The sequence below is a fragment of the Cynocephalus volans genome, chromosome 3 (assembly GCF_027409185.1).
Source record: "Cynocephalus volans isolate mCynVol1 chromosome 3, mCynVol1.pri, whole genome shotgun sequence".
NCBI lineage: Eukaryota > Metazoa > Chordata > Mammalia > Dermoptera > Cynocephalidae > Cynocephalus > Cynocephalus volans.
Genome location: NC_084462.1, coordinates 2,252,604 through 2,270,897, shown reverse-complemented (window position 1 = coordinate 2,270,897; position 18,294 = coordinate 2,252,604). Strand labels below are relative to the sequence as shown.

Sequence of the window (18,294 nt, the reverse complement as noted above, 5' to 3'; positions counted from 1 at the left end):
AATCTGGAGGGCAGGCACTGAGTGGTCCCTCTCCAGAACCAGCAAATGAGCCTGCATGACACAACCTGGAGCTTGGATCAAGGCCAGGCTGGTGACCAATGAGGACAAAATTCAGGGCTCTAGACACTGCACTTGAACCCAGGGGAAGCGGGCATTGACCTGCCCTGGACCAGCAGCAGTGCAGGTTGAGGGTGGCAGCCCAGAGCCAGATCTGGTCCTGGACCTGAGTGCCTAGGCCAGCCAGACCTGCTGCATGACTAGTTCCAGGAGGCAAAAACTGCCCCGGTCTGCCTTTTTTTGCATACAGCTCAATGAGGCCTGTTGAATCCAAAGGGAAACAAAAGTGGCCTCAGAGGCACTGGGCAGTAGGTGCTGGAAACAGGGAGGACGGACACACAGAGAGAGCACAGCCTCATACTTCCAACATGGACCAGACATGTCTGGGCCCTGAAAACGAGGTCCGCTTATCAATCCCTGGCTTGTCACAGCTGGGGAATGATCCACACCAGGTCACTCAAGGCAGATCCATGCTGAATCCCATTTTCCCTCCCAGCTCAGGTAACAGTGATCTCAAAGTACAGCCCCCAACCAGCAGCCCAGGCCTCCTAGAAACTTACTAGGCCCACACATCCCCAGGCTCCACTTGGATGGACTCCATAAAAAACCTAGGGTCTGGGCTTGGCCATCAGGATTCAACCAGCCCTCCGGGGACCCTTATGGCACTCAGGTCTGAGGACTGCTGCTATGGGAGAAGGGCTTGGCCTCTCTCTGGCCATGGCATCTCTGACTACATAAGTCCTTCCACACAGAGCCGGGAGCTGCCAGGCATCTGGGCAGTGAGCAGAGGTGGCAAGTAGGTTTTTAAAAGGCTTTATTGGGGAAACATACAAGGGTGGGGACCATCCTGGGAGACCTCAGGACTCTGTCCTCCATGTCGCTGGGCAGTTGCAGTCCCCAGGGGCCCCTGCTCAGAAGCATCCAACCTGGGAGGCAGGGGAATGTAGGTGGGAGGGGCTGGACAGCGGCTCCCAGGAGCCCCTGAGGTCCCGGAGCATAGAACCCACACCCTGCTGTGCCTGTCCCATGAGTCTGCAGGGCCCCAGAGAACTGAGAGAAGAGCCTCGCCCTGCCCAGTTCTGGAAACTGCACCTCCAGCTGCCCCAGGAACCCCCTGGCCCTGCAGGGGGTGAGGCTGGACTTTCCCAGGAGGCCTTGGCCTGCTGGGGATGGCCATGCCTCTTACTCTGCTCTGGGCTTCCCAAGGCTAGAATCCCCCTGCTTCTTCTCAAAACCCCAGGCGTGTCTGAGGGTCTACCCTGCTCTCAACATAGTCGCCACTCACCAGTCTCTGTGGGGGCCTCATCTGTGACTCCTGAAGGGGCCCAGCTTGGGGGTAGCCACTACCCCCCCATCTGTGGGAGGAAGTGAGGAAGGCAGAGTCAGCAGCAGCGGGAGGGACAGGACAGCAAGGGAGGTGGGATGGAGGTGGGACCAGGCTCTGGGGGCTCCTCACCCCTCGCTGCTGCTGCTCCTGCTCCAGGTTCCGCTGCAGGACCTGCTGCTGGTTGGCGATGACGCGCCGGATGCCATTGACAAAGTTGCTCTGGTCATGGGGGATGAGGCCGATGAAGATCTTCTTCTCCGAGGAGTATAGGAGCATGAGCACACGGATCTCGCATGAGGCCTTGTAGGAAAAGTGCACGCAGCCAGCCTGGCAGGTGCAGGGCACATGTCATGGGATGGTCCCTGACACAGATGACCCTCCCTGGCACAATGGACTCAAACTGCACGGGTCAGTGTCCCTCAGACCAGAGCTGGTGCCACAGAGCACACCTTGAGCCACGTGCATTCTCACTGCTCTATCCTCACGGTCCCCCAGGAGGTAGGCACCATTATTACCCCCACCTGGAGACAAGGAGACAGAGGCCAAGAGCAACAGGTGGGCTGAGGACAGCAGGCTCTCTGCAAGGGGTCTGGGAATCTGCACCCAACAAGCTCCAAGGAGGTCACAGTGGCCCTGAAGTGGGCACTTCCAAAACTATACACAGGATGCGCCTAAGATCACGCCAGCGTGCAACAGGCAGGTGGCTGTGGTGGCAGCCCCAGCAAGCCTGGCACAGTGCAGCACCCCACCTCATGCAGCCCCCCTTCCTTTCTACCAGGGGAAGCCGAGGCTCCAAGGGAAAGGGAGGCAGGACTGCTGGAGACAGCACCAGCCCTCCCACCACAGTCCCACTGCCATGACCACAGGTCTGCCGTGGCAGCGCAGACGTGGTTTTCTGTAATAACCATCACCACAATGCTGACTGTCCCTAATGGAGCTCACTGGCTCCTGCACAGGGATCACCATCCCACCTTACAGAGGGGAAACTGAGGCTGAGAGCTCCAGGGACTTGCAAGTCACCAGAGCCAGAGGGGTTGTGTGGGCCTCAGCCCTGCGTGCGCCGCCTGGGGGGGCCAACACTTATTCATCTCATGTTAGTCTTCAAACCCCTGAAGGGACCTGGCTCTGTCTATCCCAGCTGGGCGCCTCCTGGGCCCCACTCACAAAGCCATTGTCCATGATCCGGCAGAGGCTCTTCAGCGTCTCCAGGTCCTTGGTGAAGTGGAACTGCACCAAGCGGGAGTTCCGGAACAGCGGCACCAGGGTGGTCTGTGGGGATGTCGAGGGGGCGACAGACACCAGGGGCACTGGAGTCCAGGACCTCACTCTCGGTTCTCCCACCATGGCCTCCCAACTCCCTGACCAGCCAGCTCCAGCCAACAGGCCCAGGAACAAAACCCAGACATCCCTCAACGCCACACCAATCTGTTCTCCTTTCTATCTTCCTCATCTCAAGTGCCACCTCCGTAAACACAGGGAACCTGGAGTCCTGTCATCCACCCCCTACTCTTCAACCCATCCCAGCCTCTTGCCAGAACTGCTAAGCCAGTCTGAAATCCGTCTGCTTTGCCCATTCTTGGCGGCCACCACCTAAGTCCAGACCACCTCCATATCTGTCTCTCCCTGTAACAACTCTGACAGTACACGGCCACCCCACCCTGCCTCATTCCTTCCCTGCACAACAGCCAACACCAGGTCTGAGGGCCTCACCCCAGCTTAAAACCTGGGACAGTTCCTGTGAGCCCTCAAAGCCAGGCTTGCAGGACCTGCTGCCCCTGCTCTCCACGTTGGACGGTCAGCCGCCAGCCACAGGGCCCATGCACACACAGTCCCTCTGCCTCGGCCACTCTCCTCCTCCTCCCGCTGGCAACTCAAGGGGTACCTCCTTGAGGAAGCGCCCCAGCAGCACCCCCACAGCCTCCCCTTCACCACTCACCAGAAGCTGCTGCGGGATGAGCTGCATGTACAGCTTCCTCGGCCACTGCTCAGTCCTCCTGTGGGGCATGAGGAGAGGAGGGTCAGGAGGCCCCGTGTAGCCGAGATGTGGCCTCCACCCCTGAGCCCCACACTCACAGGATCTCCCCTTGGTTCACGTAGACATGTGATGGCAGCCACCTCTTGGACCGGCTGTTGGGCTCAGGCCTGGGCTTTTGGGGGAAAGGAAGAGAAGAGACCTCAGGGGTGGGAGATGCCCAGACTCCAGCACTCCTTTCACAGCCCAGAGCCAGTGAGAACGTGGAGGTCCTGAGGTCCCTGGACCGCCCAGGGCTCACCTCCTGCCACTCCATGACTCCACTCCATGCCAGGAACTTGTTGTTGACGATCTGGACTGGACCTGAATTGACACCACCCGGTCCCACTGCCTGCAGGACAGGAAGATGGGGTGGACCATGCATGCAGAGGGGTCCCGCCCCAGGAACTTCCCAGAAGAGGCTCCTAGGAAACCTCGATGCTGTTCTAGGGCCTCCCAACCCTTCCTCTTTGCCCTGGCCTATCAGCCCCATATCCCCAGGGGACTCTCCAGAGCTGGCCCTGCCCCTTGCCTGCTCACAGCCCTCCTGATGGCTCCCAAGTGCCGTAAGGCAAGCCCCAGCCCCTCACCTGGTTTACAAAGTCCAGAGTTTACCTGTAATTAAACTGGGCAACCATATAATTTGCTATACAAGCTGGGACACTTTTGAGAAAAGGGGGCACTATCAATAATCAGTAAAGCATGAACCAGGATACATGGTCACCATCCAGAACCTCCCAGCCTCACAACCACCCTCCCCCTGACGAGCATGTCTAACTTACCACTCACCTGCCCTGCTCCACAGGCAGCTTCCCTGCGGCCTGGACCCACTCTCTATTGCCCCTCCAGCCCTTCAAAGCTTCACTAACCGACTTCTCCCATCAAGTCCTGGGGTGAACAAGCCACCACCTCCTCACAACTTCTCTGATGCTCCTTGCTCCTGCCATCACATCACACTCTGCCTACACTGTATCTGGCTGCCCGTGTCCACTGACTAGGAGGCTGGGGGCAGACCTGAGCCTAACTCCTCTCTCCCCTGAGCATGGGCAGGCTGAGCCCAGCCGGCACACCTGTTTGCGGGTGGTGATGACCTGCCGGATGGCATTGACGAAGCCACTCTGGTCATAGGGGATGAGGCCCATGAATATCTTCTTCTTGGACGAGTACAGGAGCATCAGCACACGCACCTCGCAGGGGGAGATGTGGGGGAATAGCATGCATCCCGCCTGCGGGGAGAGGGCAGCAGGTCAGGGGCCCGGGGGCCCTGCTGATGGGGCCACTCACCCCTCCGTGCTAACTTGAGACTGCCCTGTCTGGAGGAAGGACAGAGGGAGGTCATCAATGAACAGAAGTCTTTAAAGTCAAGGCTGAGTCCTAAATGAAGGGCTACAGCTGCAGCTTGACTTTCCAGGAGTATGTGATGTGCACTTTAGCCCCTGCCTGCAATGACTCTCAGGTTAAAAGTGGCACCTGAGACCCACGTCTGGGGTGTGAGGATCCAGAGAGGCCCCATCTCCCTCCTGGCACTGGCCCTGCCCTACTGAGCCGGGCTAGCATTTGCTGCCTGGTCCTGGGCCCGCCTAATGGAGGCAAACTGGCCTGGGAGTTAGGAACCCAGAGTCAGGCCAACTGCTGGTTGCAAACTGGCCCTGCTACCTCCTAACTATGTGACCTAAGTCAAGCACCCTCCTGGTTTTGGACCTCAGTTTCCCCATCTGTAAAATGGGATAACTCATAAGATAACATAAAAGTGCTACATAAATGCTTGTCTAGTGAGGTGCTCTTGACTCTTTGAAGGGACATAAGAGGACATGAGGTTAACAGATGTCCCCATCTCTCTGGTGTCTGGACCAAGGAGTGTGCACTTCCCATAACACCCATGTCCCCACTGGCCCACCTCCCAGGACTTGCTGCCCTCCACTGCCAGCCTAACTTCTCTTGACCCCAGGTCCAGCCCAGGGACCACCAGCTCAGAGCCCCCATTTCTGGCCACCCTGGAACCACAAAGTGGAGGATGTATGCTGACATCCATCTTCCCTGCAGACTGGGGACTTTGGGGCAGGACACAGGCCTTCAACAAATGGTGCTGGCCAGTTAGCTCAACTGGTTAGTACAAGGTACTGTAACACCGAGATCGATCAAGGGTTCGGATCCCCTTTTACAGGCCAGCAGCCAAAAAAAAAAAAAACCCAAACAAGAAACAACATTTACATGCAGCAAACTTCACTTTTTAGGGGACTAGCCAGTTACCTCAGTTGGTTAGAGCATGGTGGGTTTTTCTTAACCTTTTCGTTTGTTTTGTTTTTCTACTTTATTTTTCCTTTCATCTCATTGTGATTTTAGAGTGTACTATTGATAACCCCAAGGTAAAGGGTTTGGATCCCTGGCCAGCTGCCCCCCCCACCAAAAAGCAAACAAACAAACAGTGCTGAGTGAAGGGTGATCAGTCATCCAAGAGACCTCAGGCTGGTCACAAGCCCTGGTCTGTCCAGGCCCTCCCCTTTCCCTCAAAGGGGAGCCACCTGGACATGAGGCGTTGTAGCCCATGGAGGCGGTTGGCTGGGTCCTAAAGGGTAACAGGAGCTGGGGACGAGCCCAGAGCCCAGAACCAAATCCTTGGAGCATTCTGAACAGATGACTCGCTCCACCCCCTCGCCAGCACTTGCCACCTTCCACAACCAGGCCCCTCTCTTCCTGCCCCGCCTTGTGTCTGAATCCCAAGCCCTCTAATGATCCTACCAGCTCATGTTTAATGAACCCTCAGTAAACACTATCATCTCTGTCTGTTTCAAACCCCTTAAACAAACTCACTCAGTTCAGCCTCCTAGTGACCCTACGAAGTAAGGCCTATTGTTAGCCCCATTTTACAGAGGAGGAATCTGAGCCCCAACATAAACTACTCCCTCCTAGCTTAATCCTTTCCCCTGGCCATGCCCATTCACCAGGTCCCTGCCGTGTGCTGTATGCCCAACAGGCTCCTGGGCCCCAGCATGGCCAGCCCAGCTCCCTCTGTTGCTCACATCCCTGATGGCCAATTCTCACTATGTGAGCTCCTTCACTCCCTGCTCTAAGAATTCCTGAGATCATAATTTAGACATAGGGACTGAGATGCCCAGAGGGGGAACAATTACCCCAGATCCACAGGGGAGATAGTCTGGGCCCTGGCCCCCTGCCTTGGGTTGTCTGGGAAGAGTTCTGCCTCCCACTGAGCTTTGTCACCAGAGTGTTCACAAGGGGCCCTGCCCTCCCTCATCACCCGCAAAACCTGCCCCAGGCCCCCTGCCCAACTCACAAAACCATTGCCCATGATGCGGCAGAGCCCCTTGAGTGAGTCGCAGTCTCTGTTGGTGAAGTGGAACTGTGCCAGCTGGGAGTTGCGGAACAGAGGGCCCAGTGTGGTCTGAGGGTGACAAGGGTACACCACTGGGTCACCACTGGGGCATGAGGGTGCTCTGAGGAGCGGGCTGGGGTGGGCTGGGGTGGGTCTCACCAGCAGCTGCTGCGGGATCAGCTGCATGATCAGCTTCTGTGGCCACTGGTCAGTCTCCCTGCAGGAAGGAGCTAGTCAGGGAGGGCCACCCTAGCCACCCGCCCACCCCAGTCCTCCAGGCACTCACAGGTTCTCGCCCTGGTTAACGTAGGCCTGGCAGGGGAGGGTCCGCTTCAGCTTCGCATTAGAGTCCGAGTAGGGTCTGCGTTTCTGAGGGAGCAGCAGGGAGTCACCAGACACAGCCTCGATGCCCAGGCCTGCCACCCCACCCATAGGAACAGAGGGGATCCTGGGGGCCAGCCCCCGGCCCCAGTATGTATACAAGGGACCTGGCACAGACCCACTCGCTCACCTCCTGCCACTCGAGGACACCGCTCCAGGCTAGTAGCTTGTTGCTGAGCCGGTGCTCGCTCACAGCCAGACCCCCAAGGGTGAGACCAGGCGAGGAGGGACTGATGGGACCCAGAGCCCCAAAGACCCGGGCACCTTCCTGCAGCAGAGGAGTAGGGAGACAGAGGCTGGAAAAGCTGCAAGGACAGGCAGTCTCCACATACCCCAGAGGAGATGTCCCAATATTCAGACCCAAATCTCTTGCTAAGAACTCCCAGGGCCACATCTAAACCCCTGGCCCCAGCAATCAAGACCCCATGAGGCTGACCCCCATGTCCCTTTTCTGCCACCCCCCCAGAAACCTTCCCATCCTAGAGACCACTGGTCACCTCAACACTGGCCCAATGGGTTCCTAAAAGCCATCAGCCAGTTCCCCCACTGCAGCTTTTGTTCAAGGTGTGCTTTCAGCCTGGAATGCCACCCTGCCCCCATAGGAGGTGCCACCAACTCATCTTCTGCAGCTTGATCATTTCATCAAGACCCAGCTCAGAAGCCAACTGGCTGGGGGAGTTTCCCCACAGCCCCCACAAGCTGTGTCTGTCTCACACATTGGTTTGCCCTGGCCCTCCCATGCTCAAAACCCTTCTAAGGCTCCCCATTGCGCGCAAGAGAAAGTTCAAACTCTTCCCTGTGGCTGGTGCCAATCTTTCCTGGCAAGTTGTGGGCCTCCCCTTGTGCCATTCAGGATGACCCCAGGGAGGCAAGGAGGAAGTGACGAGAAACACACAGAGGAACAGAGCCATCCAGGAGAAAGACAGAGAAGTGGGGAGCCATTCGGAAGAGGGATGTAACAACACTTGGAGGGGTCTTGCACGCCAAAGCATTTGCAAAACACCAGGAGAACATTCCAGCAATAAAGCCAAGCAGAGCTACAAATTCTACTCACAGATGTTTTTAAATCAACAACATCTAAAAGCAAAAAAGGAAGGCTTTGGAATCACCCTGGCAGCAGGAAACCAATGAAAATCTTAGTAGAAGGTGCCTCCAGGCAGGAAAAAAAAATGTGGTTACTTTTTATCAATATTATTACTAATAGGTATTTTCCAAATTTCCCATGAAACATCTGGAGATCTTTTGTCCTAGAATAATAACAGGAAAAATTTTATTTTGTGGGGGTTTAAAAAGAAAAAAAAAAAACCCTAAACAAGGCATGCTCCCCACCTGGACAAGTGATTCTGGGATTGGGACAATCGTACAAGATCAAAAAGAAAACGAGAAAGCATCTTGGTGTCAGGTGTAGGAGTGTGTTTAAAGCTGGAGTGTCTGAGATGCAGAAGCAGAGTTGAAGCCCCGATCTGTTGGTACCACACGCACCTAGGATGTCCTGCATCTGAGGAAATGTAGTCAAAGCCCACAACTGGGGGTATACTTGCAACACACAGGAACACATAACAGAGTGCTCGAACGTGGGATAGTTGGACTGCATGTGTGTTTTAGGACTATATAGATGTCCACACGCATATGCATTTACTGCCACACAGATAGGTTTAAGATTAGGTTAACGATAATCTTAACCACTGAATGGTTCAATGTAAGCTCCAGCTTACGTTTTAACAGCTGCTTGCCTGGGAGGGCAAGATGACCAGGTAGGACTTGAAAGGTTTGGACCTGAAGCCATAAATGTAAAAACCAGGATGCATACATGAAACCCAGGTATACCTGTGCAATAGCAGATGAGCTCATCAAAGTGGTAGGATCACATTTAAGGACTAGGCTTAAATGTAAACCTAAACGAAATCTCACACCTGGGCAAATGCGTGCTAATTAGCATCTAATATGTTGTTTACTGCACAGGGATGCCTTCTTAGTACTGTGAGGGTGTTTTAAAGTCTTAGGATGTAAGTTTAAGAACCCAGGAAGCATTTTTGAACAACTAGATGTGAATGCTCCAGGAAGGAGGGAAAGCAGTGGCGTGATGGGGTATGTTTAAGTTCTGGAAAGGTGACCAGAGTCTGGGTATTTACGTTTAAGACACATAGAAGCCTATTTAAGCCTCCTTGACTACAGAACACGTTCGGGAGCTGTATTTAAGGTGAGCTTGAGCACAAGCGCAGGGGAAATCTCACATCCGGGCAAGCGACTGCATAGTTTGTGCGTGAAACATCGAGACGTGCACTTTTACCACCCAGGTAAGCCTTTAGAATTTCTGAAAAGCATGTGCGTGCTTTAGGTGTGGGGAAGTTTGTGCAGCCCAATGTAACTGCAAAGTTGAACGTTTACGTTTAAGGTTTGGGCTCATCGTAATCCACAAATGCATCCCACATCTTGGAGAGGGTGCAAACCGTTGGTGCGCAAGCCATGGACACAGTGCGGGCCTGCGGGAGAACGCCCCCGGGTGCGCAACATCTGGGCGCGCGCGTGCAAAACACGCCCCCCGTCGCCCGCCGCCGTCCCCCGGCCCCCTCCCCCATTTTCAGATTTCCTGACAAGAGAGATCAACTTTCTAATTGGAAAAACTAGCGCGCGCGCCAGCCTTCGGCCCGCCAGCCAGCCCCCCACACTGCGTTTAAATTGGGCCGCGGAGTCAGCAGTAATTTGAGCCCGTCCCGCCCCCGTACCTCACCCCGGCCCAAACGCGTAACAAAGGGAAGAGCCCGGCGCGTACCACCGGAGGCTCCATGGGGGAAACCGGTCCCAAGCAAGACCACCTTTCGCGCCACAGGAGACCCCAAAGTGGAAGGGGTCGCAAACAAAGGCGTGGGCCCAGAGGAGGGGCCGGCGGGGGCGGAGCCGTGGAAGGCTCTGGAAAAAGGGCGGGGGGCTCACCATGGGAGGGGCCGAGCGGGCCCGAATCCGCGGCGGCTGCAGGCCTCGGGGGCTGGCTGGCCAGGATCGCGAGCGGACAGCACGCACCACGAGAGGTCGTGGGGGGCGGCCGCGACCCCCGAGGGTGCCCCCAACGCCAGAGCGATGCGGGGCGCGGCGCGGACGGACCATGGCGGGCGTGGGCCGAGTGGATTGGGGGCTGCCGGGGGCCACACAGGGGGCTGCGGGTTCCACCGAATGAGGGGCGCGGGTGCGCGGCTTCGGGGGAGACGGGCCGAGCCGTACCAAGCGCGGGGGACACGCTGCCAGAGAGGGGTCGCCGCGGCTAAACCACTGCGGCGAGAGGGGGAGCCGGCGCGTACCAACAGCGTCCACGAGGGGGCGTGGCGGGAGTGTACCAAAATAGGCCTGGGGGAGCCCTAGGAAAAGAAGAGGGTGTGTGAGAGTAAGCCGGCAAATGGGAAGATATTAAGGGCCGCCCGAGCAAGGTGGGGAGGAGCTGTGAAGACTGCGAGAAACAACTTCAGGGGGGCGTGGCGGGAGCGAAAGATCATACCAAAGCAGGGGGGGGTCCTAGGTGAAAAAGCTAGAACAAGCTGGCTCCGTGCTGGGGTGGGAACTTACGGAGAGCCTCGGGCTGCGGAGCCGGGAGACTATACCAGAAAACCTCAGGAAAGAGGGAAGGACGGAATGACAGATCTGGGGGCGAGGCAACCTGCCAAGAGGCCTGGGGTACAGATCGCACCAAGCACTAGGGGTGCGCTTAAGGTTTGTAGGCGGTGACGTGGCTGGAGGGAGGAGGAAATCACATTCCCAATGGCCCCCGCGCGGCCTGGGCGGAGCCAGCGGTCCCAAGAGACCCCTTTGGTCCTAGCTGCCTACCCAATGGCCTGCGCCCAGGCTCTGCCCACCACCCCCAGCATCTCCTCCAAACTTCTTGTCACTCAAGTCTGCCCGGCAATTCGTTAATTCAGTCATTCGTTCAACTAAAATTAAATGACTGCGTAGTCACTAGTGGTTGTGTAAGATTTCTTGCCTTTTTTTTTAAAAAAATGACCCGGAAAGGGGATCTTAACCCTTGGCTTGGTGTTGTCAGCACCACGCTCATCAAGTGAGCCAACCATCCCTATAGAGGGATCCGAACCCATGGCCTTGGTGTTATCAGCACTGCACTCTCCCAAGTGAGCCACAGGCCGGCCCTCTATTTTTTTTTTTTTTTTTTTAATGTGGATAATATCTAACCTTAGAGTAGTTATGAGGATTAAATGAGTTAATAAAGTGTTAGGATCGATGCTTGCCACAGTAACTACTCAAATGTCAGCTTTTCTTTAAAAAAAAAAAAAAAAAGACAAATCCATTCTTAGTACTTTGCCTGGTTCTATGCTGGGCGATGACCAAATTAGACCAGGTCCCTCACAGAGCCCACGGTCCATTGGGGAAAACAAATAATCACAAGTCGTGTTAAGTGTTAACTAGAACAAATGCATGGGGCGATGGGACGGTGACCATGAGGAGATAAATTTAGCAGGGGAAGTCAGGAAAATGACCTTTGTGCCGCCTGCAATTCCACGTAGGCTGGAAGAGTGTGCTAAAATTAGGGAACCGCAAGGACACAAATCATGAAAGGGGAAGGAAAAGAAGGGAGGCCAGTGTTGCTGGCATGGAGTAGAAGAGAGCCCTGAGAAGTGGGAAGGGGCCAGGTGCTACAGGCAGGATCCTGTAGGATATAGGCAGGAATTTAAATTTCAGTCTCTAAAAACTGAGGAAAAAAATTAAAAAAATCTCAGTCTCTCTTTGCTGGGGACCACCAGAAAGTTTTTGGCAAAGGAGGACAGTCTCATTTACATTGTAAACAAATCATTCACAGAATGCATAGAAATCACACACACAATATCTCTAGAAGTCTACAAAAGAAGCTGGCATCCATAGTCACCTCTAAGGAGAGAAGGAGGGGAGGGAGTGGGGAACACAGGGAAGGAAACGAGACCCAGTTTACTCTTTTAGACTATTTGGGATTCTTACCATATGCAAGTGTTACCTATTGAAAAATAACTTTGGAAAGATTTAAACCTTTTGCTTGTTTTTGTGGCGCTGGCCCGTATAGGGATTGAACCCTGGCCCTTGGTGTTAACAGCACCACGCTCTAACCAACTGAGCTAACCTTAAATCTTTTTTTTTTAAGGATTCCACCTGCTTCTGGGTTGAAAATAAGACTGTCAGGGATGAATGGAAGCAGGAGAACAGAGAGCAGCCTGTGGCAATAGGCACAAATGGGGTGGACTGTGGGCAGGATGGCCGCAGTGGAGGTGGTGGAGGTGGTCAGTTTCACAATTTATTTTCAAGTTGGAGCCCAAAGAACTTGTGTAGAGAGAGGGGTGCCAAGGTTTTTGCCTTTAGAGAGGTGCCACGTACTGAAATGGAGAAGACTGTAGGAAGAGCAGGTTGGAAGGAAATCTTTACTTCTGTTTGGGATGTTACCTCAACAATGTAGATATGAGTCTGGAGAGAGAAACTCAGGAGACATCAGTGTTTGAATCAATGAGACTGAATGAGATCATGAAGAGCATGTTGTAGATTGGAACTAGGACACTCCATCCCTTTAGCAATCATGGCCACGAGGAGCAACCAGCAAAGAAGACAGAGAAGTGTCCAGTGAAGTGGAAGGAGAGGCCTGGCCCAGGGGCTTCCCAGGGCTGACGAGAGCCCAGCCTTGAACCCCAAATCTGACCTGGTTTGGGGCCAAATGGGGAGTTAGTGCTTCCTGGACACAGACTGCAAGTCAGATATCAACAGGTACCTCCAGAGTCCTGCCAATCACCCGTGTCAGGACACCCCACTGCTGACTGCAGGAAGGATGGGGAAAAAAAAAAAAAAATAGATGAAAGCCTCCTTAATCTCCCCAAATCCTTGCTTCTCCCATTCTCATTGGTCTAAGCCATCATCAAGTTCTCTTGCCTGGATGATACCTCTTAACTCTTGCCACCTTGACTCACTCCATTAATCAAAACTTTCCAATGGCTTCCCAGTACCCTTAGAATTAAATCAAAACTCCTTGCCTTGGCCCTGCTGCCCTCTCCAGACTACCTCTTGTCCATCCTTTCTGCTCTCTCCCTAGTTAATGCCTTCCCATCCTTCAGACCGTATCAGGACACATGTATGGGTATGAAGGCTCAGGGTTGTACAAGTGTGGAAAGACATATACCAGGATACATACCCTTCAGGCTGAGAAAAATGGAAACTCATGTCAGAATATGAAATGAAAATGTAGGCTAAAATTCTTTAGTAATACTATATTTTTCTAAAACCATCTCATGGACCCAGTTTGCCAATTTGAAAGACACTCTCCATTTCATCTGTAAAACCCACTGTCCAGACTAGCAGGCTACTGTTATGACTAAGCAGTTCTGTTCCCATCTGTCAGGCTGAGTACTTGCCGAGAGGTAGCTGTTTGTTCCCGAACCTGTTTATGCCAGTTGTTTTTGGTTTTTTGGTTTTTTGGTGGCTGGCCAGTATGGGGATCCTATGCCAGTTGTTCCTAAATTATTGACTTAATCTGCTACAAAACTAAAGAAATACTAATGCAAGAGAGTTGTTTATATGCAATCAGTTGCTTGCATTGAAAAGAATAAAGGTGAGTTGCTAATAAAGAAACAATGCTGCCAAATTAGGTTCACACAAAGCAACTGTAAATGACTGAATGGAAAAGCTTATAAAAACCTAGGAAGACTCAGCCCTTGGTTTGCTTCATAAACATTTTTAGGTTCTCAAGCCACTGGGGGGACAAGCACTTTAAAAAAAATGAGATGACTTATTGTGGTTTATGGGTGCAGTTAATACAAGAATATGATATTTTATGCAAACTGGGAGACTGACATTGAAAGAAAAGGTCTTGGGGCTGGCCGGTTAGCTCAGTCGGTTAGAGCAGAGTCTTGTAACACCAAGGTCATCGGTTCTGATCCCCATGTCAGCCAGCCACCAAAAAAAAAAAAAATCAAGATGAAAGAAAAGGTCTTGGTTCTAAATATAGAAAAAATACAGATGTCTATTTAAATGTTTTTGGTTAAAATAAAATGTTTAAAATGTTAAGGTGGTCACTAGTGCTATGTGCCATATATGAGTATTTCTAGCTCCCCACTTGTCCAGCAATTGACCCCATCACAGTTCGGTGGGGACGTGATTAATTCTGGCCAATGAGATATGAAGCCATATAATTCTTTTTTTTTTTTTTTTTTTAAAAAGATGACCGGTAAGGGGATCTTAACCCTTGATTTGGTGTTGTCAGCACCACACTCACCCAATGAGCTAACCGGCCATCCCTATATGGGATCCGAACCCACGGCCTTGGTGTTATCAGCACCGCACTCTCCCGAGTGAGCCACGGGCCGGCCCTTTTTTTTTTTTTTTTTTTTAACGGTAAAGGGATCTTAACCCTTGACTTGGTGTTATCAGCACCACACTCTCCCAAGTGAGCCACGGGCTGGCCCTCCGATGATTAATTCTGGTCAATGAGATATGAACAAAAGTGACATATGTGTATTCAGCCTGGAGCATGTAATTGCCAGTGGGAGACAAGTACTCTCTATGTCAAGCAACATTTACTGTGTCGCTTGGCAACATTCAAGATCTATCAGGGCCGGCCGGTGGCTCACTCAGCAGAGTGCGGTGCTGATAACACCAAGGCCACGGGTTCGGATCCTATATAGGGATGGCCGGTTCACTCACTGGTTGAGCGTGGTGCTGACAACACCAAGCCAAGGGTTACGATCCCCTTACCGGTCATCTTTAAAAAAAAAAAAAAAAAAAAAAAAAAAGATCTATCAGCATGTGCTCCAAGCTGACAATGCAGCACAAGTGAGAAAATCCACCTTTGCTATTTCAAGCTACTGCAATTTGGGGGTTGTTATTGTTCCATAACCCAGCCTATCCTGATATAGATAAGGGGTACTTCAAAACATTCATGGAGGGCTGGCCGGTTAGCTCAGTTGGTTAGAGCACAGCCTGATAACACCAAGGTCATGGGTTTGGATCCGCATATCAGCCAGCCACCAAAAAAACAAAACCAAAAATCTCACGGATAATAGAATTAAAAAATAATAAATACATGGGTTAGAGCCAGGTTTTATAACACCAGGGTCAAAGGTTCAGATCCCTGTACCAACCAGCCACCAAAAAAAATAATAATATGAATCCTTCTATGAACTTTTTTTATCTTTATTTTTTTAAAAAAGATGACCGGTAAGGGGATCTTAACCCTTGATTTGGTGTTGTCAGCACCCTGCTCTCCCAAGTGAGTGAATCGGCCATCCCTATATAGGGATCTGAACCCACGGCCTTGGTGTTATCAGCACCTCACTCTCCCGAGTGAGCCACGGGCTGGCCCAAGATGGGAAATTTTCAACAGTAAATCAAAGAGGGATGTGGTTTGATGGAGGGGAGGGCCACTTTAGAAAAAACAAGGGGCATTAGGAGTGGGCATCCTCACATTTCTGTCCCTCCTGCAGGAGGCCTGCCCATAGCCATCAGCTCCAGGCTAGGACCTTCCTACCCTTTTCACTGCAGCACCTCTCTCATCTGCCTCTCAGCTACTGCCTGCCCTTCAGTGCTGTTCCTAGCATTTCCAGATGGTAAAGACCCAGACCCCCCCTCCCCCACCCACAAATCAAGGGTCCTTTTGCCTCGCTTTCAGAGGCCTGGAGCACTGAGATGTATACTTCCAGCCCAGCCCCTTTGGCTGCCAGTGTGATCTGCACCAGTTGATGAGAGACAAATTGATACAATTGTTGGTAGGCAAGATGCTTTTTGGAGGGGGCAATCTGGCAATTCTGTCGGTTTAAAATGGGTACCCCAAAAGATCAGAAACATCCTTAAAAGGCCAACAACAGGGGACTGATTAAAGAAATGGCAGTATTCACACAAGAGACTCCTATGCAGCCTTTAAAATTAAAAAAGGCTTTTTGTCCTGGTGTAAACTTCAAGATATATTAGATTAAAAAAAAAAAAAAAGTAAACTACAGAAACAAAGTGGGCTGCCACTGGGTAGAAAAACCAGAAAATAAGTATATTTCTCTATTTGTTTCTACGTGCTTGTACATATTTCTGAAAGGACACATAAGAAATTGGTCATCGATCTCCAGAGGGAGCTGGGAGAGACTGACTGTACATCAGGTCAGTTTCTAGAACCTCTGAAAATGTGAACCATATGAAGTTTTTATATATGCAAAAAGTAAATTCAATATTTAAAAGTCATATAAATAAAACTGGCATACACAATTTTGAAATGTTGCTGCTATGAATGTATCCCACAGGAACGCCTGCACAAGCGAGCAAAAAAATACACATATATGCTCATCCTCTACAGCAGTTCCTGTAACAGTGAAACACTGCATGACTACCCACCTGCCCAAATATGGTGCGGCAGGCAGCATGATGACCCCAACCTTCTGGTCTTATGCTTCTGTATTATCCTCTCAGTTTGTGCGTGGGCTGGGCCTAGTAACTTACAATGAACACAACACAGCAAAAGTGATGGAATATCACTTCCAAGATTAGTGTACTAAAAGACCTCAGCTTCCATCTTAGGTGCCCTCTCTCCTTTCTAGAGAAGTTGGTGGCCACACTGTGAGCAGCCCTATGAAAAGGCAGACAATGGCAAAAAAAAACACGCAGGACAACCTCCAGCCAACAGCAAGCAAAGAACTGAAGCTCTTGGCCCAATCACCTGTGAGGAACTGAGTTCCTTCAACATGTAAGTGTGTGAGCTTGGAAGCAGGCCTCCTTCACTGAGCCTTCAGATGGGAGCCCCCAGCGACACACCAACTACAACCACAAGAGACCTTGAGCCAGAGGCACCCAGCTGAGCCAGAGGCACCCAGCTAAGCCAAGCTTGGATTCCTGACCCACTGCAATTGAGACAAGAAATGTTTGTTTTAAGCCACTGAGTGGTGGTGAATGGGGTTTGTTACACAGCAACAGATAACAGATAGGATGGTTTGTGGAATTAGAATGCATCCATTTAGCGGACTTGCGGCAACCATTCGGAGAAAGGACATAGAGCCACACATAGCGATTGATGTGGACAGGTGTCCATTACTTAAATGGGAAAAAAAAAAAAAAAAGCAAGCTAAAGAAAAACATATACTGACCCTACTTATGTAAAAAAACTAAACTATAAATGTGTCTACAACCGTATGCATGTAAATTCAAACATCAAACTGATAATAGCCGCCTCTGAAGAGGAACAGTGGTTTGCTTGGTGTTGGGGGCAGGGGGTGCGGGTGAGGGGGAGTGAAGTGCAAAGGGGCTCTTTCACTTTTTATTCCTCCCACTCCGGAGCTCTTTCATCTTTATGCAACTAAGAATGTGTGTAATTCAATCCATGTTAAAAGGTAATTTTTTTAAAGTCCAAGATGGTGGAAAAATACATATTAGTGAGTTTGGTATACCTCGAAATGAATACTCTCTTAACATCCCTTTTTAGGTGTCATTTTTCTCATTATTTTTTTCCAGAGGTGGCAGGTGGGCATTTTCTCTCACCTAAGGCAGGTTTAACCTGTTGGTGTTTTAGCATTTTTGTCTCAAAAAACTATTTTTTCAGTTATGTCCTGCCACTTCCACCAGATCTATTTCCCTGGAGTTTTCATGAATTCCCAGTCTTGCTTCCAGCCAGATGCATGATCCAAAAGCAAATTGGTCAAAAATGAAATGTTCTCAACCAGTCACTCACTCAATTATAACCTTTATGGACACTGGTGATTTTTACAAATTGGAATGCATTTTTCTGAAGCAATTTTGCCCACTATGTTTTGCCTTCTAAGTGCGTTTTTGCCAGTGATGACAGTGGCCAACAGCAGCTCTTCTGTATCAAGGACTGTGGGAGCTAGGATGTAGTTTTCTTTATCCCACTCCTATGGGGTAGTCACTATTTGAAGTATGGGAAACTGAGGCTCAGACAGGTGCAGGGACCTGCCCAAGATCACAGAGGCAACTGGTGCAGAAGCTGAGGTATAAACCCTGCTGGAGGGCTGGCCCATGGCTCACTCGGGAGAGTGCGGTGCTGATAACACCAAGGCCATGGGTTCGGATCCCATATAGGGATGGCCGGTTGGCTCACTTGGGAGAGCGTGGTGCTGACAACACCAAGTCAAGGGTTAAGATCCCCTTACCAGTTATCTTTTTTTTTTTTTTTTTTTTTCTCGTGACCGGCACTCAGCCAGGGAGTGCACCGGTCATTCTTATATAGGATCCGAACCCGCG

The 18,294-nt window shown here is 51.5% G+C and overlaps 1 protein-coding gene across 1 annotated transcript; it reads right to left on the bottom strand.

Annotated features, from left to right (window-relative positions):
- Positions 1-854: 854 nt before the first annotated feature.
- PTOV1 (PTOV1 extended AT-hook containing adaptor protein) lies at positions 855-10,801 on the bottom strand. Its single transcript, XM_063089882.1, has 14 exons — positions 10,666-10,801; positions 10,042-10,460; positions 7,238-7,375; positions 7,013-7,095; positions 6,886-6,943; positions 6,688-6,795; positions 4,466-4,621; positions 3,658-3,747; positions 3,458-3,531; positions 3,321-3,378; positions 2,549-2,653; positions 1,514-1,711; positions 1,343-1,412; positions 855-983 (listed from the first exon to the last, which is right to left on the bottom strand). The coding sequence occupies exons 2-13, from the start codon at positions 10,210-10,212 to the stop codon at positions 1,401-1,403; spliced, it is 1,251 nt and encodes a 416-aa protein (XP_062945952.1). The 5' UTR covers positions 10,213-10,460; positions 10,666-10,801; the 3' UTR covers positions 855-983; positions 1,343-1,400.
- Between the last annotated feature and the right edge of the window lie 7,493 nt (positions 10,802-18,294).